Here is a 24405-nt window from a genome sequence, read left to right on the forward strand (position 1 = left end):
CGCGCTTCTCTCTGGTTTAAGGCCCCCCGGGAGCTCCAGACCCCCCTAAGCCCTCCGGCCACGCCTCAGGCTCCGCCCCCTTCTCTGCGGCCCCTGGTACCTCTCGGGCTCGGCTTCCGGAGAGCGGCGCCGTCGGCTCTGACGTAGCGGCGCGGGATTGGCCGGCCCTCCCTGGCGGCTCGGCTATTGGCCGGAGGCTGGCCCCGCCCACCCCGACCGCACCTCCCCTCTTAGCCCAGGCCCGTGGCCGCCCGGGTTGTCCTCGCGCCGCCGCTCGTCCGCGCGCAGCCCGGCCGTTTACCTCCCCGCCACCCTGCAGCCTACGTCCATGGCTACCGCCGCGACCGAGGAGCCCTTCCCCTTCCACGGCCTCCTCCCGAAGAAGGAGACTGGGGCCGCGGCCTTCCTGTGCCGCTATCCGGAGTATGACGGGCGAGGGGTGCTCATCGCCGTCCTGGACACGGGGGTCGACCCCGGGGCCCCGGGCATGCAGGTGCGGCTGCCGCCGAGGGCCCCAGCGCAGGGGTCGGGGGCGGCGGGGGGACGCGGGCCTCGGAGCCCTGCTGTGCGGCCGAGGGCGAGCCGGGTGCCGGGAGGAAATCTTGAGCTGGGAGGCGCGGGGCGCGGGGCCCGGGGCGCCCGGACTGGGCCCCGATGCCGGCCCAGACAAAGCGGAGGGGCCCGGCGCGGTCGGACGGGGCGCCGATCATCGACCCCCCCACCCCCGGGAAGTCCCTTCCAGCCTGGGCGCCGCCAGGCCCCGGGGCCCGCGGGCTCCCTCCTACCCAGCCCAGCGCCCTCCTCCACCGCCGCGGCTGCCTCGTGGACCCGAGCGACCAGTACCCGTTATTTACCATTTTATTATCCTGGGGAAGGTGGTGTGGTGCTGGTGGGGAGGCTACAGAGAAGGGGCAAATCAGAACTTTTAAGTGGCTTTTTTTTTTTTCCCCCCTGTTTTTTCTCACTGTCGTTCGGGTGATTTGATTTGAGGTGGAATGGTTTGGTTTTTTTTTTTTTTTTTTAATCTCGAAACAACGAAAGCCGCCGGTTTCAAGAAGATAAGTCAACTTCCGGAATTGTTTCCTCCGGTAGTTCTCTGTGTGCTATTTTTAAACCCTCTTCTGCAGTGTACTTGTTTAGGGTCAGCTGAAACGCAGGGCTTATTAGGCTTTTACGTAAAGAAGAAGCCGATTGAGTTTGTTGTTGGTTTTTTTTTTTTTTCCTCCGAACTCTTCCAGGGTGCGTTCAATTATGCTTCCTTTTTTTTTTTTTTTTTTAATTTTCAACCTCAAAATGTAAGACCACGTACTTTGTGATTTTTTAAAAGATGATTTTGTTTGGCCTAAGGCACCTTTGGAATCGCTGAATCAAGGTACCCTTGTGAAAAAGGTAATTTTTTTAAAACGTTGTATCTCCGTTGAAAGCCTTCTGATTAAAGTTTTCAAAGTTTGGCTTTTGTAAATTTAGCCTTAGACTTGCAGGGAAACCCAGTAGTCAGCAGAACCTCACCGTTGCTCAAGGTCCCATCTCTCGGACGTCTAACGTAGCTGGTTGCTGATCTCTTCCCCTGTGTCAGCCCTTCACCTGTATGTCTTAAAACCCTGAAGTTGAGGGATTCTCGTCCTCACCCATGCCTCCGCCCTCTCAAATCCTTGATTGTGTTCTCTTATAAGCGAGATAGCATTTGGGAAGTTAGGGTGTAATTCAAGAGGAAGAGGAAACAGGTCGGCTCTGTAGAGAATCCCCCCCGGGGGGTATCTTGCTTCCTCCCCTTAAAGCTCCTGGCCCTGCGGGCCGCTCTGGAGCCTCAGAAGAGAAGCAGGTGACGCCTTCCCTCCTGTGCTCGAGTGGTCCAGTCGTGTTAATAACTCAGGAGACTCACAGCAGTGACAGCCATCACCTCCTCGAGACTTTATTCCCGGGTAGTAATGGTTTCCATTCCGGGGTGGTGTGTGTGTTTCCTTTTTATAGGGATAAGTGGGAGGAGAACGGCTGGAGGACATGGTTCACTGGCTCTTTTGTCAGGATAATAAGGGGATCGGAAGAGTTTGGAGGAGTACTGTCTGGGGAAAAGACGCTTTTGTAGAATCTCCCAGACCTGCTCATCCCATCATTCCGTTCCTCCCTCTATAAAGTATAGGCAGTGACTCTCATCCCACCGCGCTGCTCTGAAAATTGAGACGATTAGTTACCTGTGACTGTTTAAAGAGCTCAAGAAAAGCGTTCAAGAAACTCATGTTTTTAAGCAAGACTTAAATAACCTTGAGGGAGTTTATGCTGGATCTTAAATCACCAGCTCTCTGAGGGATAAATGTGTGTTAGATGTGTGTGTGCTCAGTCGCTTCAGTTTTGTCCAACTCTTTATGACCCCATGGACTGTAGCCCGCCAGGCTCCTCCGTCCCTGGGATTCTCCAGCCAAGAATATTGGAGTGAGTTGCCATGCCCTCCTCCAGAAGATCTTCCTGACCCAGGGATTGAACCCTCATCTCTTACCTCTCCTGTTCTGGCAAGCAGGTTCTTTACCACTAGCACCACCTGGGAAGCCCTTAGGTGTGTGCATGTAACAATAAATGTTTGCACGACAGTGTATTTGAAGGGAAATGAAAACTTAACTCTTACCTTCTAACAACTTTGAGAGATTGGCCTAAACATGGCCATCCAAAAAGAATTCAATAAGGTGACTTGCAAACATGAGTGAATTTTTAAGGTATTTTTTTTTTTACCCTCCTTACCTGTAACAAATGTGTTTTGTAGATCTGGGTATGCATCATTAAGGTAAGAAGGTAGATAGAAATAAAGTGGAAGGAGCCAGTGAAATAGGAAGAGGCGCTTGAACTGGACATTTGAAAAGCCAGTGAAGCCTGAGCAGAGGACTGGAGGTGCAAGGAGAACTTTGAGGAATATGGTGGAGAGTCCCGTTCTTTGGAGATAGCCTCGGGTTCAGTTCTTTTTTGTGACAGCGTGTAGGCTTGTTAAATGCAGAGGGTGGCAGGATGAGAGGAGTAATAATTAAATAAGTGGTTAAGTCTTTTCTGTAGCAGATATTCAGGCATCTACGGTTTTGCATTAAAAGATGCTGGAGTCGTGCAGACTGTAACTGTTAACAGAGATTGATCAGTGGGCCGACCAGAGTTCATGGAGGAGCGGCGGAGCTTGGACAGGACCTGGAATTCAGGGGCCTCCCGGCCACCACTGGTCATCCTCCACATTGCCAGAGTACCCTTACTTAAAAAATAAGAAAAAACCCCGCCATCACACCCTTGCTTAATATCAAACTGACCTATTTGGGCCTCCCAATTGTCTCTGCATGAAAACCCCCAGTCCTGAACTTTGCACTGGGCCATCGCCACCTGATTCCGGCTCCTTGCGTAACCTTGGTTCGCGTCTCAGCACTTCTGTCCCAGGTCCCTGATCCTGGGCTTCCGCCAACAACACTCCACCCCTTTCCCAGATCTTCCAGGTCTTTCCCCAGCACATGCTGCTACACATGGGGTTTAATCTGCCCGCAGGCCTTCTACAGGCACCTGTAAAGGCCTATTTAATCCCATAACACCCGGCTGGGCCCTCACCTGTTACCTTTGGGGATATCTGCTGATTTGCTTCAGCCATCTCCCACTGCATGTATTGTGTAGTTTTGTGTACATGCCAACCGCTGTGTCAGGACCTGGGACTTCAAAGAGGGATAGGCCCTGGTCCCTGCTGACAGTTCCTTTTCCCTCTTTGCTCTCATAGCGGTTTATTCATATCCTCCTGTAGCACTTAGCATTTCATTTTAGTCTCTTGCTTTTCATACCTTTTTCCTGGTTAAGTTAAAATTCCTCAAAAGCACCTATCCAGATTCATTTTCTGTGAAATGTGCTTGTGTTGAATGGGGAAAAAAAAATGTATATGTGTGATAATATCTGTAATTTCCTCATGGGGAAAAAAAATATATAATTTGGGGACAGAGGTTACAAGTAGTCCTGTAAATGTCTTTCTAATTTTGTATTCACTAAAATGTAATAGAGGGGGCTTCCCTTGTGACTCAGTGGTGAAGAATCCACCTGCCGATGCAGCAGACCCGAGTTAGATCTCTGGGTCCTCCCCTGGAGGAGGAAATGGCAACTTACTTCAATATTCTTGCCTGGAGAAATCCATGGACAGAAGCCAGCGGGCTACTATGGGATCATGGTCAGACACAACTTAGCGACTCAAGAATAACAACAAGATAGAGTACAGTGAAGAAATTATCATAGATGAATACTTGGTTACTAATAGTAGGTGCTGCCAGTTTTAAGTTTGCCTTTCCTGATTTCCTCCGAGCTGGGTTGTGTGTTCTTATGTGCCTTCCTGGACACTGTCCTTCACCTTTATTATTCATTGTCCTATGTCACTGTTCTCTTGTCTCATTTGTCTTTCCAGCTGGATTGTAAGCTTTCCGAAAGCAAAGCCTGTCTTACTCATTTTATCACTGTGTTCTTAGAACAAGAGTCATTTCATAGTGTTTGTTTGCAACATAACCATGCTTTGCTCACAGGAGTGTTTTCAGTATTGTCCCTGAAATTTCAAGTGAGCGCTTGCTCCTTTACTGCAGTTTGTGCAGAAAAATTGGCGAACTTCCCACTCTGATTCTGATCTGTAAACCCTCACCAACTTTGCCACAATAAGTGTTTCACTGGAGATAAAAAGTAGCTGAGGTTCTTGATGTTGGGGAAGAGCCTTTGGGCAAGTTCTGTTCTGTTCTGTCAGCATCGCCCAGGAAGCATCTCTCAGTCTCCCACTCCATTCTCAGGGCTTATCACCTTTGCTCTCGTCACAGTGGCTGTGTCTTCAGTCCCCTGTGACCATCCAGTCCTCACAGTAGAGGGACAGCGGTCTCAGGTTAGCAGTGCAGTTTCCTCTCCTCCTCCTCGAGCTCCTTGCAGAACTCTCAGCCGGTTTGCCTTTCTAAAACCTTCCTACCCTTAAATTCCCTCTTGCATCTTCTCTGTAGTGGAGTAGGTCCCTTCACCTAATGATGAAGGGAGAGAATTTTTCATGGGTAAGAGAGAGGTCCTAGTGAGTAAAGCTGATCGCAGTAGCAGATGCTGAATAAAGCACGAAATCCTGTCAGGCTCTCTTCCTTTGCTCTCACACTGATGAATGAGATCTCTAATGAGAAGGATCTGTGTCGGACTTGTTAGTGATCTCTTACGATTCTTGATCTCAAGGCACTGATATTGTTTGCTTTTTTTGAATGAGAAAATGAAGACAAATGGTTTGTATTCTTAGTGCTATGATGCAGCTTTCGAATCACACACTTATTTGGAAAACGTTTTAAAATGGATTATTTGTGTGTGGTCTTAACACATGATCCTAGCTAGTTTTATAGGAGACTTTGCACTTCCTCCTAGTGGTTTCTGTTTTTATCTTGTTAGATTCTTCATTCCTATATTTTCATTTCATGTTTGAAGATACTTAGCCAGTCCCATCAAAATCAGTGTCTGATTTAAGTCTTATCATAATCTTGTCAGGGTTGGATATGATTTCTGCCGTGACTTTTAATTATGATTTGGAGCCTTCTGAGTGTATTAGAATACTTATTCCTAATATAGTCAGCCCCCGAGAAATAATCACCTAGTTTAAGAATTCTATCACCTAAAAATAACAGCACCGCAGGCCCCGACAGAACTCTCAGCCCCTGGTTGGTCGATGATTGAAGTGAGATCTGAGGTCCACCAGCCACCTCCTAATTTTCCCTTGTAAAGAAAAAAGCGTGTGTGTTGCCTCCGTATAGCGAGCTCCCCACTCCTCCTCTCCGGTGCACCGTAACTGCAGATTCTGAGGACCCTGCAGTGGTGGGTGTGTGTGTGGCGGGGGTGTGGCCGGAAAGACTCCTAGGAATGGACCCTGCACTTCAGCTCAAAGAGGGTGAATTCTTGGGTGCAGGGGGAATCTGCGGGCTGGGCTCTTGGCACCCTGTAGGCATTTTTTTTTTTACATTCCTGTTTCTCTCTTTTAATTAATTTGTTTTTAATTGGAGGCTAATTGCTTTCCAGCGTTGTGTTGGTGTCTGCCACGCATGAGCATGAGTCAGCCACGGGCACACGTGGGTCCCCTCTCGAACGTCCCTCCCACCTCCTACCCTTCGTGGGCACACAGCGCCGACTTTGAGCTCCCTGCCTCATCCAGCAGATTCCCACTGGCTGTCTGTTCCTCTTTCTCTTGTGAGGGCAGGGGTCTTCTGTTTTCTATCTTTTTCAGGCCTCCGGACCTGATTCCCACTGCTCACTCAACACATGTCTCTTGAATGTGACAAATCCCCTTGGCGAAGCTAGCCCAGAAAGAGCCCCAGAAGGGTCCCCCCGATAAGGGCGGTGGGGTGTTCAGTGTTACCGTGGGCTGCAGCAATTGGAGGCCACCCCGCAGCTGAGGAAAATCCATCTTAACGCCGAGTAAGGAATGTCAGGCTGTCCAACAAGCCAGGAACCTCATGTGCCTGACAGACGCTGCTGGGTTTGGAGTAATTTGGGGAATAAAACAAACACGGCCCTTGCCCCGGTGCAGCCTCCCTTCCACTAGTGCCAATCGGGGAAGAGTCCCAGCCATGATGACGAAGCGAGTGGAGTTCTGCAAAGGCCCCACGGTACCGTGAGGAGGAATGATTGGGTTTAGGGTGACGAGCGCTTAGACCAGGCCAGCAGGGACGTCTCTGTGAAGGGGCAACATTCTCTAGAAAACGGGGTCCCTGAGACGAGACCAGGACCCTGTGAACAACTGAAGGGACAAACAGTTCTCAGCAGAAGGCCCTGGTGCAGGAAGGTGGCGGCCATGGCCGACAAGTGGGAAGGAGGCCAAGTGGTCGGGGTCGGGAGGGTGCGCCTGTTGATCCTGGAGGGCCTCCCGGGGGCGGCATCCCGTTCGGAAGGCAGGAGGTGACGGTGGTGGAGAAGCTCAGGATGCCCGTGTGGACATCCAGAGAAGGTGGGTCTGAACCGCACTTCACAGGTAGGATGAAGGACCTCGGGAAGCTGGCTCTGAGCACTAAACTAGAGAGGCCGAGAAGGCCTTCCTGCGTTTCTGGCTTGGGCACCCGAGTGGGTGTTGGCTTCCTGGGCTGGCAAGGCCTGGGGAGGGGGCAAGTGTGAGCGGTGAGTCTGAACCTGACTTAAGAAGTTGGGGTGCTAGTGTGGCCTCCAGTAATGAAATGTTAGTAAGTGTTTTTCCCTTCAAGCTTTGTACTCATCCAGCCCCAGACTCACCACCTTCAGATCTCTCTTCAAAAATGTTAGCGTTCTCAACGAGACCTTTCTTGAGCAGCCTCATTAGCACTGAATGCCCCATACCACCTGTCTCCTTTCCCTGCTTGATTTTCTTGGTTGTAGTGATTACCGACTGACATGTTATATATTTCTTGGTTTATTGAGTCCATATAACACAAAGTCTTTGAGGTCAAGAATTTTCTGTACTGTACACCTAGTGGAGTGTGGCCTATGCTAAGTGCTCAGGAAGTATTTACCTGAATATATGACTACGTTTTCTTGAGAGTATTTGTCAAGCTTTTGTCTTAAAACCATTCAGTTCCCTTTTTTAAATGAATGCAGGTTTTATAAGATATTTTATGTATGGGGACGTGTACACACACACACACACACATTTGGGGGTTGGCATTGCTTTCAGAATAAAAACTGGATTCTATAATTCATGTTTTAATGGTCTCTTAATCTTTAGGTTACAACTGATGGGAAACCGAAAATCATCGATATCATCGACACCACAGGAAGCGGCGACGTGAACACGGCCACGGTGGTGGAGCCAAAGGACGGTGAAATCGTTGGTCTTTCAGGAAGGGTGCTCAAGGTTGGAGCTTTTATCTTTTCACTGAATTTTTCTCTTTATTTTTTTGTGCTGTCACCTCAAAGCATCTTATGTTTTTACCTTCCATTCCGTGGGGTGATGTTGGTTACCTGTTGCTGTGTCACAGATCACCCCGAGATATCATGCTTTCAAGCAACAAACGTTTACGGCTTCTGTGCATCAGGAAAGCAACACAGTAAAGTCTTCAAGTTTCTTTGACTTAACTGTGCTCTGGTTAAATAACTTATATTCTAATTCTGCTTCTTCCAAATAGCACATAGACTGCCGATGGTTGATGTCTAATTCTTCCGCCAGTGTAAGATCAGCTGCCGGTCAGGTGCTTTGAGGATGCTCGTCCTCTCATTCTCTAAGGATGCTATTGCTAAGCCATCTTGAGTAGCTGGTGGTCGGTTACTTACGGCCAGTAGTAGTTAGGGGAACAGATAAAAGCAAAAAAGTGAATAGAAGCATACGCCTTTCATGATTAATTGTACAGGCAAAAAGAAAAGTGACAAGGCACATATGCACAGTTGAATGAGTAGTTTAAGTGAACACCGCTTTGCCTGCTATGGATAAGGCAGAGCCTTGCCTCAGGACTTCACTGTGTTCTCCAGATCACAATGTATTTTGGCTTTTGTGAAATCAGTTCTTTGCTTTCCTTTACGGTTTTACCACCTCTGTGCGGATTCATGGGATCTATTGTTAGTTTTGCCTGTTTGTGGGCTTGATATGAATGGCCTGACTTCCATGTCATTTCGTGTCCTCTGTTCCTGGGTGTTTATGAGATTCATGAGATTGAGCCCTGATTCGCGTGGGGCAGTGATGTGTTCGGTCTCATTGCTGTCTCTGGGACATGGTTGTACCACGGGGTGTCCCTTCTGCTGGGAACAGTTGTTTCCGCTTTGGGACTGTCACGGTTCTTGAGAAAACGTTCTTGCAGACATACTCTGCGCACCCATATGCAGGGAGCTCTAGGATACGTGCCTGGGAGTGGAATTGCTGAGTCAGAGAGAGACACCTTTCCTGGGTGGTACACCTTTACCAGCTTTTTCAGCTGGGTGTACTAAAATACGTTTCCACCAGCAATTTGTAGGCCTTTTAGTAGCTGCGCTGCTACCAGTTGATGTTTTCAGGCTTTTTAATTTTTGCGAATAGCTTAGAATTTAGCTGTTATCACTTTGTAGTTTTAATTTGTGTTTCTCTGACGACTATTAAGATCAAGCCCCTTCTCATGTGTCGCTTAGGCGTCTGGATCTTCTCTTTTGCGAAGTGCCCCTCCGCTGCCTTTGCTGAGGGTTTTGAGTCCTGAGTTGTCCGTCGCTTTCTTCCTCGTGTGTGGGGTGACCTGTCCTTGGGTCACATATGTTTCGGGTGTCTTTTCCCACTCTGTGCTCGTATTTTCACCTTCCAGGCGATGTCTCTTCAGCGTAGGACATCAAATCTTTTGTAGTTGGAAATCAGCCCTTTGCCTTTCTGGTTAGGGCTTTTTGTGTCTTACGAAATCCTTCCTCCAGCTGACAATGAGTGAGAAGCACCGGCCCTTAACCTCACAGACCAAAGGGAAACGAACACCCCCAAACCTGCCACCAGACCAGCCGAAGATGAGAGTAGGGCCCTGGCCAGCACTTCAGTTGAAGCCAAGTGGAGGATCCAGCCCAGCTGCTGACTGACAGAATGTGTGAGACAGGAAATGTGTGTTCTTTTAAATCACAACGTTTGTGGTAATCCGTAACACAGCAGTAACTACCAGACTCGGCAAAAGATGTATAGGCTGTAAAAAACACTCAGATGGATATTTTAGAACTGAAATAAATATTTTTATGATAGGTGAAACTTTTTTTAAGACAACATCACTGGAAGGATGCAGTAGCAGAAAGCAGATGACAGAAGAGTCTGAGCGAACTTAAGATCAACCAATAGAAAATAACCATTCTGAATAACGAAGAGAAACACTGGGAAGTAACGAACTTAGCTTGAGGAACTTGTAGGTCAGTAATGAATGGTCAGATATTTGCATCATCAGACCCTACAAAAAGAGGGGAAAGGGGTGTGCTGCTGGAAAAAAAAAACTGGGGGAGAGGTTCTCCCAAGTTTGGCAAAGATATCAACCTGCTAATTCGAGAAGCTGAGTGAACCCCAAATAGGATAAACTGAAAGGGATTCATTCCCAGAAACATCCAATCAGATTGCCAAAAATAGCTGGGAAAAAGTGACCTGCTATATAGATGGGAAGGATACTTGATTGACTTCGGCCTTCTCATCAGAACCCCAGGGGCCCGAAAGGTGTGGTGCGACATTTTTCCAGTGCAGAAAGAAAGGATCTGTCGATCCCAGATTCTATATGCAGTGAAAATATGTTCAGGGGAAGAGGGTGAACTAAAGACATTCCCAGATAAAGTAAAAGTAAGAGTATTTATAGCCAGCAGATACACTTTTTAAAAATAGTTTTAAAAAAAAGACTTTTCAAAGGAAAACATGGGGCAGCAGAAATGAAGGACAAGCAAAGAAACTGTAAAGGTCTTGAGTAAATATGATCACCTGCTTTCATTTTTTTTAAATTGTATTTGATAGCAAAGAAAAAAAAAAAGAAACCCTTCCTGACCTGAAATCAGGATATTCTCCCATTTTTATTTTCTAAAAGCATCCATCATTTTTCTTGTTTGTTCTAGAATTCACCTGGAATTGATTTAACACTTTGTTTTAAAATAGGAGTCCCTATATTCTTTTTTTCCATCTGAACACCCACTCGTCCCACCACATGTGTTAAAAGTCCATAGTTGGCCCACCAATTTTCAGTGCTGGCTTTTACTTTGCAGCCTTCAAAACGTGGTGACTTTTGGCTTCTAAAGCCTCATTGCCCATTCTTTGTCTTTAGGGTTTTTGTTTTTTTCCTTTTCCTTATTCTACTTTTAGCAGCATTTGGAAGGAATCACAGGACCTTTTAAAGTTCTGCCTCATTTAACTTGAAGTCATTTTTCAAATCATCACTTTTTAGCCTAGTTTAGGCTAGTTCAGAGACCGTGAATGCCTCAGCCACACTTCACATCGAATTTAGGTGCAGTGACAACTGAAGGGAGAGGGTCCCTGTGTCCAGCCCGACCGTGAGTCTGACAAGTCTGAAGTACTGTTGAGGCAAAAAACTCAACATAATTTTCTTGCATGGAACGTCAACAACTCACGGTGACAATTGTCTCATTGAGAAAACCTTTAATTCATTAAACAGCCTTTCTTTAAAAGAGTCAGTAAAATGAGGTGTAATTAGTAATTAAAGAAATTCTGTTTCTTGTTTGAGAATCAGTCTTATCACATTGTTAGTTACTATGTAATTAAAACTCTTTTAAAGAGAGCAGCTTAAAATGGTAAAAAATAAATAAAGCGCTTTGATTTTTAAGAGAGATCCAAAATAACTTCATTCGTATGGAATACTCAAATATGTAAAATGACATATTCTCTAATGGCCTCAGAGTAAAGGTAGCTGAGCACAGAAGAACTGATGCTTTTGAACTGTGGTGTTGGAGAAGATTCTTGAGAGTCCCTTGGTTTGCAAGGAGATCAAACCAGTCAATCCTAAAGGAAATCAACCCTGAATATTCACTGGAAGGATTGATGCTGAAACTGAAGCTCCAATACTTTGGCCACCTGATGTGAAGAGCCCACTCATTTGAAAAGACCCTGATGCTGGGAAAGACTGAGGGCAGGAGGAAAGGGAATAACAGAAGACGAGGTGGTTGGATGGCATCGCTGACTCAATGGACATGAGTCTGAGCAAGCTCCAGGAGACGGTGATGGACAGGGAGGCCTGGCGTGCTGCAGTCGATGGGGCGCAAAGAGTAGGACTCAATTGAGCAACTGAACAACAAACAACAGCTAGCTTTAACATGGGGAAGGTTAACTAGTAGAACCGTGATTATGCATAATTTTTATTTTCTTATTTTTTTTTTATGTTACATTTTTGTAACTAGTCCACATGTACTGTGAAGAAAATGCATGGTAGCAGTTTGAGAAATATCTGGTTCATGGTCCCTGCAGAATTTAGTCTTGCTTTACTTCAACACAAATTATGTCTACTCAATTATTTTTATTGTATTACATACATAGTTTAAGTGATTGTGATTGTCTCAACACCTGATTATTTTGCAGTTACTTTGATGGGTTATTTCATTTAATCCTTTGGCATTTCACAGCTTTTCGTAATCTCTGCACAAAGGAGTTGTCAGTAGCATATGGGAACAAAGCCACCTGGGTGGTGGGACACCTATGATTAAACAGGCTTGTGACCGCTTGCTCTTTTATTGTTGCAACACGTTATTATTGTGTGTCACGGGCGTTTCAAGAATAAGAATCTCTATTATCTAAAGAAGGCTGGTCAGTTTTGAATGAAAAGTGCTAATTTGTATGCCAGCATATTTAAAATTTCACAAACTCTAGACGTCATTGGTTCAGAAATGATGACTGATGTGCAGACTTTTTTAAAAATTTCTTTTTAATTGAAGGATAATTGCTTTACAGTATGTGCAGGCTTTTGAAGGTCAGTAGATCTTGGAAGTTCTGTGCACAATTGTCTTCCTCTATTTAGTTGTGAGAAAATTTCCTCCACAGGCTTCCTTCCTGGGGAATAATCTGATGAAGAGGGACTTGAGGATCCGAGTCGAGTAGAGATCCTGCACAAGTGAGGATTGTGAGTCAGTCTGCAGCTTTTGGTGGTTGATAGTTCAGCTTCATAATCTGTACACCTTTAAAAGCTGTTTTTAGTGATCATGGGTCCTGAGATGATAGAATGTGAAGGGTCCCCATGGTCTTAATTGACAGTTAAAGTTGGTTGATGTTCACACAAATTCTTATTCATGGGAATTGTGAAGTAAAGATGATTTTCTTCCTTTTGCACATGAGGAAGTGGAAGCCCGTGGCTCCTGCCTGGTGAGGAGCAGAGTCCGGGCCATAGCCAGGTTTGTCTGGCTTTAAATTCTGTATCCTTTACACCAGGTTTTTGTCTCTTGATAGAACTAGATTCCAGCTTTCTTTTCAACCCTCCTGTTTGGGCCAGAAGTTTAATTTCTCTTTGCTTCTTTGCTTTCTCCATTTGTAAACTGGGCATGCTCTTTGTATTTTATGTAAATTAAAAGCTTGAAGTGTTATTTTTAAATACTTTGAGAGAGCAGGAAAGACTATTATAAGATGTTGTATGTAATTATCATGATTTTATAGAGCTTTTTTCTTAAGAACACAAAGAGCTCTTTTTATAGACTCTGGGCCCATCCCTATAGTATCTTGGAGGAGAGTGAAGTTCTTTTTCTTAGCGGAACGTCTGAGGGTGGAGAGGTTCTGTAAGTTGCTTCCCTCCCCTGGTTGATGGGCAGTTGGGTGATGGGGGAGTGAGCTGTCCTGAGCGCTTGGGAACTGAATGTCTTAGCGGTTTAATGTGATGTTGATAGCCCTGCGTAAACTGTAAAGCATTGTGTAAATGAAAGTACTCTAGTTAAGCTATCTCACTATTGAGACAAAAGGAGCCAGAGATATGTTAAATGGCAACTTAGAGTATTAAAGATATGCTCTAAGGCGGCCTGCTCGAAGTTGAGCCCCAAGGATAGATTTTTCCCCCAGGACTGTACCATTGGAATTGGGAAGCATTTAGTGAATGAGAAATGTTCTTTTTTCCCATAGATTCCTGTGACCTGGACAAATCCCTCAGGCAGATATCACATTGGCATAAAAAATGGCTACGATTTCTATCCAAAGGCTCTCAAGGAAAGAATTCAGGTAACAGACAATCTGGTATCGATGACTTCTTCAGATTCTATTCAGACTGAAGAAAGAGACTTCCTTAGCTCTCACTAACCTGATGATTATTAAGGGGATCTGGAGACTTTCAAATGATATCTGCTTCAAGAAAGATGGTATCCGGTGAAATGTTACCCATTTGTGTTTCCTAATCTGGGATACATGGATAAGTTTAGGGAATCTGAATACCTTGAAATTTTATTCACATTTTGTGTATTTGTGTTTTTCTGGGAAAAGGGATATGCTTTCATTGGACAATCAGTTTAAAGCCTAGACTGCCTTATTTATTCCTGTTCCTGTCATTTCTCTGGTAATTTATCCCATTTTCCTAGTCTTTGCCTTGCTTTCTTGATCCCAGTTAGTGATGATTCAGTACTAGGGAAGGAAGTAACTCAGACCTAATGCAGCTGAAGGACGGGAAACATAGTCTGTTTTTGGAGAGCTAAGAATTGTAAAACCAGTGAGATGGAGCCTGCTTTATAACAGCACAGTCGACCTTTCGGTCATTACAGGAGCGTTTGAAATGTTCATTATCCATCCATTATAGGAGCCACGAGCCACAAGTAGCTATTGAGAACTTGAAATGTGGTTAGTATGACTAAGGAAGTGAAGTTTTAATTTTATGTAAGATTTTAAAGTAGTAAAACAAGATGTGATCCTTGCAAGTTGGGCCTTCAGGGTGAGACCCATGGGCCGTGTAGTCTAGGGTTGTGATTTGCTTCTCCAGGGGTCAGTGAGCCAGTAAGAAGTTACTCAGTATTTTACATATAAGTCTTTACTTGGCAGATTCCAGTCATTCTGAAAAAAAAAAAAAAAAAAAAAATCAGAAAATAAATTTCACGTAACTCAACTTCTATTAGATACTATTTTGTTTTAATATTTCAGGCTGAAACGCACAGTATTTTTATGCATTATATTACATTTAATCAGCCACGTTCAGGTATGGATTAGGTTCAAGCAGATCACCTCTTTTAGTCCAGTGGAGTTGATTCTTTTACTGGAGAGGCTTTCTTTAACTAGCTGACTTCCACTGGGAGGCACTGTGGTTCAAGACACTCGGGATGGCGGAAAGACCAGTTTCAGCAGCAAAGAACACCATCAAGTCAAGGAGGGTGGGAAAAAAGAACAGGCCAGGGAGGTGGGAGACAGGAAGTCCACCAGAGCGTAGCTGCGGGCTTACCCTGTCTTCTGCTTGCTCTTGGCTGAAGGCATTTCTTTTTCCTCAGATGATAGTATTTCAGGCTGTTACCTGACATGGTATTATCTATTCTTGGAAAAGGATTTAAATGGGGGCCTATGATGTATAAAAATAACATCTGGTTGTGCCTTGGTAAACTTGGGCTTTTAGAGTCTAGGCATGGTGAATTAAGTAATTAAGTTTTTTATAACTGATCGATTCATTGCTTTATCAACTTGATTATAAATGATTTTTTTTTAACCTCTGTATGAGCATTGTATAGCATCACAGCTAATAGCAACTCTTAAATTCCTGTCTCAGTTTACCTGCATATTAGTCCACCTCATTGGAAGGCCATTTCTCTGTCTTTGCAGAAAGAACGGAAGGAAAAAATCTGGGACCCTGTCCACAGAGTAGCCCTTGCGGAGGCCTGTCGGAAGCAGGAAGAGTTCGACGTTGCCAACAACTGTCCTTCTCAAGTTGGTGCTAGTCGCTTTTATTTAAACATTACCGTGTTCTTGGAGAATTAACAGTTCTTAGAGAATGCACAGACTTTTCTCCCAAGTTTGTTTTCTCCCCCATGTTTTAACTTGTCTAATTTTACTTATTTTCCTTTCCTCATTTGTCCTGAAATCAATTTATATATCAGTTGAATGTTTAAAAGTTCTTAATGAACATAGAATGCCCGCACGGAAAAGTGTGCACATCCTAGGTGTGATGTCATGATCATCACAAAGGGAGCACCCCGAGCGCACAGCACCCCAGCGCCTCTCATGCCTCTGGCTGCTCACCGCCGCCTCCACCCAGAAGCAGCCACCATCCTTGATGGCTGACACTGTCGAGTGACTTCACCTGTTTTGGATTTTGTAAAATGGAATCATACGGTGTCTGTCCTTTTACGCGTCACCGCTTTCATCTGATGTTTTCCGTACGATCCTCCAGTGCGGGGTGTTGGAGTAGTTCACTCTCGTTACTCTGTGAGGGCTGGACCACAATGCATGTGTCCATTCTACAGATTGATCCTTGCTTCGTTTCCAGTTTTGGGCCAGGATGAAAAAATCCTGTTTTGGAAGTTCTTGGGCCGGTCTTCCGGTGGGTTATAAAGTGACCGTACCAATTGCATAGGAAGTGTACGAGAGTTCCCATTCTTCTACATTCTTGCCGTTGCATGTTTTGTAAATCAGTCTATGAGATGAAAATAGCGTCTCAATTTATTATGAAAGCAGTAAGTGCTATTGCAGAAACTGGAGCACCAGAGGTATGTAACGGTTAGCAGGTGAAAGTCTCTGGAAGGTCACCACCCAGGGATGCTAGCAGCAACTTGATGTTCGTCCTTCTGAATTTTTCTGTTAATGCATGCCACTTTTTAAATGAATTTTTTAATCAAAGTGTAGTTGATATACAGTGTTTTAGGTGTACAGTAAAGTGATTCAGTTATACATACATATATATATATATTCTTTTTCAGATTCTTTTCCATTATAGATTATTACAAGATATTGAATATAATTCCCTGTGCTATACAGTAGGTCTTTGTTTATCTATTTAATATGTAGTAGTGTGTATCTGTTACGCTCACATTCCTAACTTATCCCTTCCCCTCCCTCCCCCCTCTGGTAACCATAATTTGTTTTGTGTCTGTGTTTCTTTTCTATCAGTTCAGTAAGTTCATTTGTGTCATTCTTTTTTAGATTCCACATATAAATGATATTATGGTATTTGTCTTTCTCCTTCTGATTTACTTCATTTAGTATGATAATCTCTATATCCATCCGTGTTGCTGCAGATGACATTATTTTGTTCTTTTTATGGCTGAGTAATACTCCATCATGTGTGTGTGCGTGTGTGTGTGTGTATGTGTATATATATATATATATATATATATATATATATTTATATATGTGCCACATTTTGTTTATCCAGCCACCTGTTGATGGACATGTAGGTTGCTTCCTTGTTTGGCTGTTGTAAACAATGCTGCTGTGTATACTGGGGTGCATGTTATCTTTTGAATTGGAGTTTTTATCTTTTCCAAGTATATGCCCTGGAGTGGGATTGCTGAATCATGTGGTAACTCTATTTTTAGTTTTCTAAGGAATCCCCATACTGTTTTTGAAGCATAGTGGCTGTACCAATTTACCTTTCCCACCAACAGTGTAGGTGGATTCCCTTTCTCCACACCCTCTCCAGCATTTATTATTTGTAGACTTGTTGAGAATGGCCATTCTGACCAACATGAAGTGATGGCTTCATGGTAGTTTTGATTTGCATTTCTCTAATAATAAGTGACATTGAACATCTTTTCCTGTGCCTGTTGGCCACATGTGTGTCTTTTTTGGAGGAAACGTCTACTTAGGCTTCTAGGACATGCATTTCTTAATCAGAAATGGGATTGTATCGGTGATTCTGAACCCTGGCTCCCTGGTAGGATCACGTGAGGAGCTTTAAAAATTCCATGTTTGTGTCCTAGAGAGGAAATAAATCAGAACCTTACAGAGGAGGCAGATATTTTAAAAACTTGTCAGGAGCTTTCATTAACATGCAGGTCAGGTCAAGGCCCACCAGCCTATATAGATCTACACACACACACTTTTATCTACTTTATCTGTGTTCATTTTTAACAGCTGTATAATTTTTGGTTAGATCACTTTTGGTTCTTCAACCTCCCGTTGGAGACATGAAATGTAGTATTTCAGGTACTACATATAGAGTACTAACTATAGAAGAGGGATCTGAATTTAATTAGCCATTTTATTTTGTATGCCAAAAATGTTTATATAATTGTCTTTTTCCTTGAGGAGGAGTAAACATTGAATATATTGAATAAGGAAAAAATGAAGCATAACTTAAGATTTTGGGAACATGTGAAATCTAAGTTTTTATTCACCTGGACTAGTCAGGCGAATGTAGGACCATCTCATACAGTACTTTTTTTAAAGTGCTTAGATTGAAGCATACAAATTTTCCATTTTTATAGCTCAGAATGATTGAATAGCAGTTTATATGTACTTGGTCAAAATACAGTATGTATTTAACTCAGCAAATTCAACAGAGGCGAGACTATTCATAATTCCTGTTATTTATTTGGGTTCTTAAGAAACAGATTTGAAATGTAAATGTTCCTGGATATAAAAATCTAAAGGTAGATAAACTAACATGTAGCAATTTTAGTGTTGCTTTTGGAACTGAATCATGCAGTTACAGGTATGTGACTAACACCCTTGGCCAAGTGAGGTCCCCGCCACATAGCACCGTGTCTTTCCCAAAGCAGGTGTAGTGAGGGACTGACTATGATAGTAAGTGAAGGATTTTTTTTATTTAATATTTTAATTGATATCTGCCACTAAATTGAATTTCAAATTGTACAGATATAAAAGGAAAATCTTCTTATACTTTTCCAGGGTAAAATGACTTTACTGCTGGGTCACATTGTCTTTGGTTGTCTGTTAATATCACTTGCCAAGAGCACAAAATGCTAACATTAGCACGTGTTCTAATTGATTAGGCAAATAAATTAATCAAGGAGGAGCTTCACAGTCAAGTGGAATTGCTAAACTCTTTTGAGAAAAAGTACAGTGATCCTGGCCCTGTGTACGACTGCTTGGTGTGGTTTGATGGTGAGACCTGGAGGTAAGCCATGTGGATTTTATACATCTTCATTTAAACATGGTCTTGCCTGCTCTGAAGAACATTAAGCCCTCAAACTACCCAGAGATTTGGTTTACAAGACATTAATATCTCTAAGCAAAGCTCCTCGAGAGCCGGGTTGGCTTTTGAGTAGTTTTGGATAAAGCCTTTTAAACTTCTTAGTATTTTAGGCATGAAAGCGGACTCTTACCTTTCTTAGAGAATCTTACCCCCTTAACCAGACAGCAGTCATTAAATAGACAACAGCAGGTTGATGATAGAAATGTTCCTGATTGAAGCTGGGCAGTTTGGAAAGTAAGTGCAGGATGGTCTGGCAAGAGTATCTACTATAAATGTTTTAAGGGCAGAGGAGGAAAGTGGGATAAAGATTTACCACCAGAGACCTAGATTTGGTCTGATTCCTTAAGCGGGTGGGTGGTTTTCTTCCTGGAAGTCTGTGAAGGACAGTTCCTAGAGACCCTTGTGCGTGACTTCATTTAAGGGCTGGTTGCTTAAGTCACCTTACCCAGTCTTTACTGAGGCCTCTGTGACAGAGGAAGCTGCCACGTTTGTGCTGGTAAACAGAGATAGTGTGGTGAGAAGATCCTCGAGAAACAGTATTGTATGATTTTTAGAAAGGTAGTAAAAGAAGATAAATTGCATTACCTGCTCTTAATTCTCCTTTTCCAGAGCCTGCATTGATTCGAGTGAAGATGGGGATCTGAGCAAATCGACTGTTCTGAGAAACTACAAAGAGGCCCAGGAGTATGGCTCCTTCGGCGCTGCTGAGATGCTGAATTACTCTGTTAACATATACGACGATGGGAACCTGCTCTCCATAGTGACCAGTGGAGGTATTCTGTCTCAGGTTTGCTAACTAGAGATGAACGTGCAAAGTACCGGGAGGATAAATTCCTCTACCCAAAAACAGCCTGAAGGAGAATTGACCAATCCCTACGACAGAACTAGGTCTGGAGTCACTGATGTGATTTGATTTCCTGGAAAGGTATTGTTTTTTTTAAAGGCCAAAACCATGTAGGCTCCATTCCAGGAGTGTGAGCATGGTCCAGCTACAAAAAATAATGTAAACATAGTTCATTCTATGAACAATAATTTCACCTCCAAATACTAACTCTTGAAAATTCACCCATGAGTGTGAAGGATCAGGTAAAAGGATCCTTAACACAGCTTTCTGTGTAATTTCAAAAAAGTTACAAACTTTCTTGAAATTTGTGTGTTTTTTATAAATTATGTTACTCATCCTGTGGAATATGTTATATAGTAATCATAATAAATCTGCATATAACTATATGTATAAATCTCAGATACATAAATTTTACTGAAAAAAATAATATTGATATTAAAAAAATTTGTGTGAAAATTGTTTATGGGTGTGTGTGGTAAAAATATAAAAATATAGGTGCGAAGAAGGTGTGCACCAGCTGCAGGGCAGTGCTTACTTCTGGGAGGCAGTGAGGAGGGTGAAGTGAGATACCCAGCTCCCCCCGCCCGTAGAGGCATAGCTCAGGTACAGGAAACTGCACACACTACACACTCATAATGTGGTGAGTTCTGATGTGTGCACACACCCAGGGAACCATCCCCACAACCAAAATAACATCTCCATCACCACCAGCCTCAAAGGCTGGCTTATTCTTCCTTTATAATCCCGTTGTCTCCACTCATGTCCTCTGGTAGCTGCTGAATGGCTTTCTGTCCACCCTTGATTACTGTACATTTGATAGAATTTTATATAAATGGAATTTAAAAAATACAGTTTGTTTTTGCCTGCCCTTGGGTTGAATCCATGTTGTGATTATAAGTGGCTTGTTCCTTATTGTCAAGGAGTGTTTCATCATGTGCGTCCACCATGGTTTATTTATCCATTCACTTCCTGATACACATTTGGGTTGTTTGAACAAGTGTGTACAGGTCTGTGTAGAAGTTGGTTTTTGTTTTAATTGGAACCCATGTCTGGGAGAGCTGGTTGGGTGTGGTAGGGCCATACAGTATTGAAGACCCTCCGAGCTCCCCTCGGCAGTAGCAGAGGAGAGTCACACCCGCCGCAGCGCGAGAGTGCACGTCCCCGCCCACGGCGGCCACCCTCAGCCTCAGCTCTTCAGCAAGGTGTGGCTCCGTGTGGCCTTCCTTTGCATCTCCCAGGTGACTCATCTTTTCATATGTTTATTTGCCATTTGGTCATCCCCTTGGGAAATGTTTTTCAAACGCTCTTTACCCATTTTTCATTTGGGTTCTTTTTTTTTTTGGAAAGATTATGTTCTAGATATAAGCTCTTTGTCAGTTACATGTGTGCGAATACTTTCTCACCTTTGTGACTTAACAGCGTAGAATCCAGGATGGCAGAATAGCGTATATAAATCACAGTCACTTTTTGTGAATTATTGTTAAGAGACAGAAGAAATAATACCCCTTACACGTTAAGATAACCGTGTTTTTATTGTGATTACTACTACGCAGATTGAATTTCGCGGTTAAAACTTTGAGCCTCTGAGGGTTTCCTTGTTTTCTCCCCTTTTTGCCTCTAGGAGCCCACGGAACACACGTAGCTAGTATAGCTGCCGGGCATTTTCCCGAAGAACCTGAGCGGAATGGCGTAGCTCCCGGTGCTCAGATTCTTTCCATCAAGATTGGAGACACGAGACTAAGCACGATGGAGACAGGCACAGGCCTCATCAGAGCTGTGAGTGCTCCTGAGCTGCTGGTGTCCAGGACTGATGGTTCACGGTCGTGGATACTTTGATTAGCAAGCTGCTCTTGCTTTACCAAAAATACATGGCACTGTATTCAGTGTATAGGACTTTATTTGCAAAAGCCCAAAATGCTTAACTCATTTAAACATTTTTATTAGAAATTATTTGGGTTAAAGGGATTTGGGGAAATATGAAAACATTGGTTACATTATACCTCTCACTTGTAGTAAATCCCTTAGCAAACTACTTTGAGATACTTTTAAAAGCATGAAAAAAGACAGGAAGACATCTCAGCCAGCCTGCTCCATCAGTGTAAGAATTTATTCTTCATTTCACTTTAACATATGAATTCTGTTTCACTTGAGTGAATTTAGACTTTAAAGAGACCTCCTTCGTTTCTCCAACTCAATTCTGCAGATGCTGGTTTGTTTTTTATTGACTACTTCCTGTGCTGTGTATCACCACCACCCCCAAACACACACACACACACCTTTTTTTAAGTTCGTCAGCCATATGTCTGGCAGTAACTTATGAATCTAGGTATGAATTGGAATATGATTGGTTACGGAACTGTAGGATGCCTTTTTTGTGCTAGCTTTTCTGTTTTTATAAATGGCTGCCTAAGCTGGACTCTTTCTTTTTTTAATAGATGATAGAGGTTATAAATCATAAATGTGATCTTGTCAACTACAGCTACGGAGAAGCGACTCACTGGCCAAATTCCGGGTGAGTATTCTTTGCCACTCGTCAGCCGTGGAGGCTCAGCTAATAGAGAGCAGTGAGCATTTCTGTATAACTGGATCGAACATCACAACTGAAGAAGAGCAGACTTGGGTAGATCCTGTGCGTCCCTGAGGCCCTTGGTCCACAGTCACGTCTTTGACGCTGGTGTCCCCTCCTGGCCGGTGGACCCGACGGCCCCTCGGACCCCCATCCACAGGCAGCCAGGCCTCGGGTGTGCACCGCGGGTCCTGCGGTGACGGCGCCCCTCAGCTGCTGGCTCTGCGGAGGCCACCCTGGCGGCATGCTCGGGGGCCACGAGCCGCGGGTGTGCGGTCAGCTCTGTCTCTGGTCACAGTGCGTGCCCTTCCCTCCTGGACGGCCGTTGCACACGTTCTCCTTGGGGACTCCCGGCGACCTCCCCGTCAGTCCTCAGCTGGCGTCCTCGCTGCTTTCTTTCCCAGAGCAGATAAAAGCGCTCAGAGGGGACTCCGGGCCCTCCTGTGACCCACCTGACCCCACCAGCTGCCGTCCCTTCTTCTCTCATGGGGTGTGCCTGGGATGAAGAGCGGCTCTGGTCCCCTCCGCCCGCAGAGATGCCTTCCAGCATCGACTCGCTCCTTTCCTGGCTCTCTTTACTCTTAGACCTGCTCAAGTATCCACTAGCTTTAAAACTAACTAATAACAAGCCTCCTCTTCTCCCATGGCCTTTGCTTTTCCAGCAAAACCGAGACAGGTGTGTTCACCGTTGTCCATCGATGGGTCTCACTGCCCTGCTCCCTTCCCTGTGCTGTAAGGGTCTTCCAGGAGCCTCTGGCTTAGCCTTGACCTCATGTTACCTCAGCCTTTCTGTCTTCATAGCGCTAACTTGACAGTGACCCTATCTGGAGAGTTTCCTCCCACCACCCCATCCAGATACACCCATTGTGCATTTTCTGCAGCTCTGTGACAGAGTTCTGCCGAAACGCAAATGTCACCAAACTAGAGCCTGTAGTTGGCTGTCATCAGTGACTGAGTTTTCATGGGTGCATCATAAATACTTTTGCTAGATGAAAAGAGCCGATTTCAGTGGCTGTGTGTCTCAGGATTGTGTTTAGGTGACATGAACAGTGGCAGGGCTCCAGAACGATCCGTGAGCACCTGGGAAGGGGCCCTGTACCTGCAGATGGCCCGATAACCCCGGGAGATGGCTTAATGTGGCACTGAAACCATTCCTGTACTTAACGGTGGTGGTTTCACAGTCTGTACATATGTGCAGTCTCAGAACTACGCACTGAAGAGAAGGTCGGTTCTACCACATGTTGATTTAAGAAATAAAAGTTTTAAAACCCATAATCTCCTCAGCTGACTGGTACGTGGTTCCTTGTGAGACACATGCTCATTTCCAGACCTGGTGGCGAGCACGCTGTCAGCATCAGTCGTGACCGTAACCTCGCAGGAGGGAGAAGGAAGGATCTGCTTCCGTGTCTCCATTACCACAGTGTATATCTTTCTCTCCTGGGACCTTCCTCCTCCTATAGTCTTCTTACTCTAATGTGCTTTTTCCTTCACTTTTATGATTTTGGAGTATCCCTGGCCCTTAACCTTTTTTACATCGACCTCATTTTTTTTCCTTGTGGTCTAACTTTACCTCCTGTAATGACTACCAGTGTATTTTTCTTCCTTGCTGTCAAGCTCTAACCAGATCTCTTATATGTTAAATCGCTCTCCCTAGCGCCTTATTTCCCCATTCACCTTTGCTTGTCACAGCTGTGTGAGGAGTTGGTTCTCCATACTTCATGTCGGGGGGGAGTGGACCCCCTGTGGCCCCTGACCCAGTCTCTGCTAACGTTGCAGTCTTTGCTTTTGGCCCCTTGGCAGTTTATTTTCCCCACATATATACAGTTTTGTTTTCGGCACATTCCCCAGTAAAAACGGGGCCTCCTAACTCCCTCCACTGAAACCCGACTGGGGTATGTCTCCAGGCATGGCTCTGTCGCGCTCCGCTAATGGCACACATGACGGAATTTACCTGACCTCGAGTTTGAATGTATTTTAGTTTTATAAACACTTTGTGAGTAGAAGCAGGGCACTTGCAGTGTGAGAATGTCCCCAAGTGATTCTAAGCACCCCTCCTGACCTGTGACCACCGTTCTGCTGCTGCTGCTCGCAACCCATGTTTTGGTTTTTTGTTTGTTTGTTTTATATAAACCATGTTTGAAAATATTTTCACATTACAGTAATCCATTTCCTGAAAAGTGGACAGTTCGTGTGTTCAATTGAATCCTCTCCCTCTTTCAGGAGAATATGTGAAGTAATCAGTGAAGCTGTGTGGAAGCACAATATAATTTATGTCTCAAGTGCCGGGAATAATGGCCCCTGCCTGTCTACAGTCGGGTGTCCGGGAGGAACCACGTCCAGTGTGATAGGTGAGTTTCCAGTGTTAGATATTTGGCAAAACTAATACGATTTTGTAAAGTTTAAAAATAAAATAAAAAAGAAATAAAACTTAAAAACAAGCAGACAAAAAGATTTAGTCCATCCAGTGTTAATCGTATCTCTCCTACACACAGGACACTGTGAGCCTATAATAGACC

The 24405-nt window shown here is 44.3% G+C and overlaps 1 protein-coding gene and 1 long non-coding RNA gene across 6 annotated transcripts in view; both read left to right on the forward strand.

The window, feature by feature from the left end:
• Positions 1 to 224: 224 nt before the first annotated feature.
• The window catches only part of TPP2 (tripeptidyl peptidase 2), a 59086-nt gene continuing 34905 nt past the window's right edge, over positions 225 to 24405 (forward strand). Inside the window, exons 1-10 of one of the 5 annotated variants that reach the window (XM_055542975.1) lie at positions 225 to 493; positions 7691 to 7819; positions 13478 to 13573; positions 15146 to 15250; positions 16240 to 16296; positions 18277 to 18401; positions 19089 to 19252; positions 20945 to 21099; positions 21759 to 21835; positions 24110 to 24237. In XM_055542975.1, the coding sequence (XP_055398950.1) occupies positions 329 to 493; positions 7691 to 7819; positions 13478 to 13573; positions 15146 to 15250; positions 16240 to 16296; positions 18277 to 18401; positions 19089 to 19252; positions 20945 to 21099; positions 21759 to 21835; positions 24110 to 24237 (1201 nt within the window). In that variant the 5' untranslated portion in view covers positions 225 to 328. The remainder of the gene's footprint in view (positions 494 to 7690; positions 7820 to 13477; positions 13574 to 15145; positions 15251 to 16239; positions 16297 to 18276; positions 18402 to 19088; positions 19253 to 20944; positions 21100 to 21758; positions 21836 to 24109; positions 24238 to 24405) is intronic. The other 4 variants (XM_055542971.1, XM_055542972.1, XM_055542973.1 and 1 more) reach the window with 4 other exon arrangements.
• LOC129624732 (uncharacterized) lies at positions 520 to 1506 on the forward strand. The gene is made up of 2 exons (XR_008701123.1): positions 520 to 1239; positions 1348 to 1506. It is a non-coding gene; the product is annotated as an uncharacterized LOC129624732 (long non-coding RNA).

This window comes from Bubalus kerabau, chromosome 12 (assembly GCF_029407905.1).
Source record: "Bubalus kerabau isolate K-KA32 ecotype Philippines breed swamp buffalo chromosome 12, PCC_UOA_SB_1v2, whole genome shotgun sequence".
Taxonomy (NCBI): Eukaryota; Metazoa; Chordata; class Mammalia; order Artiodactyla; family Bovidae; genus Bubalus; species Bubalus kerabau.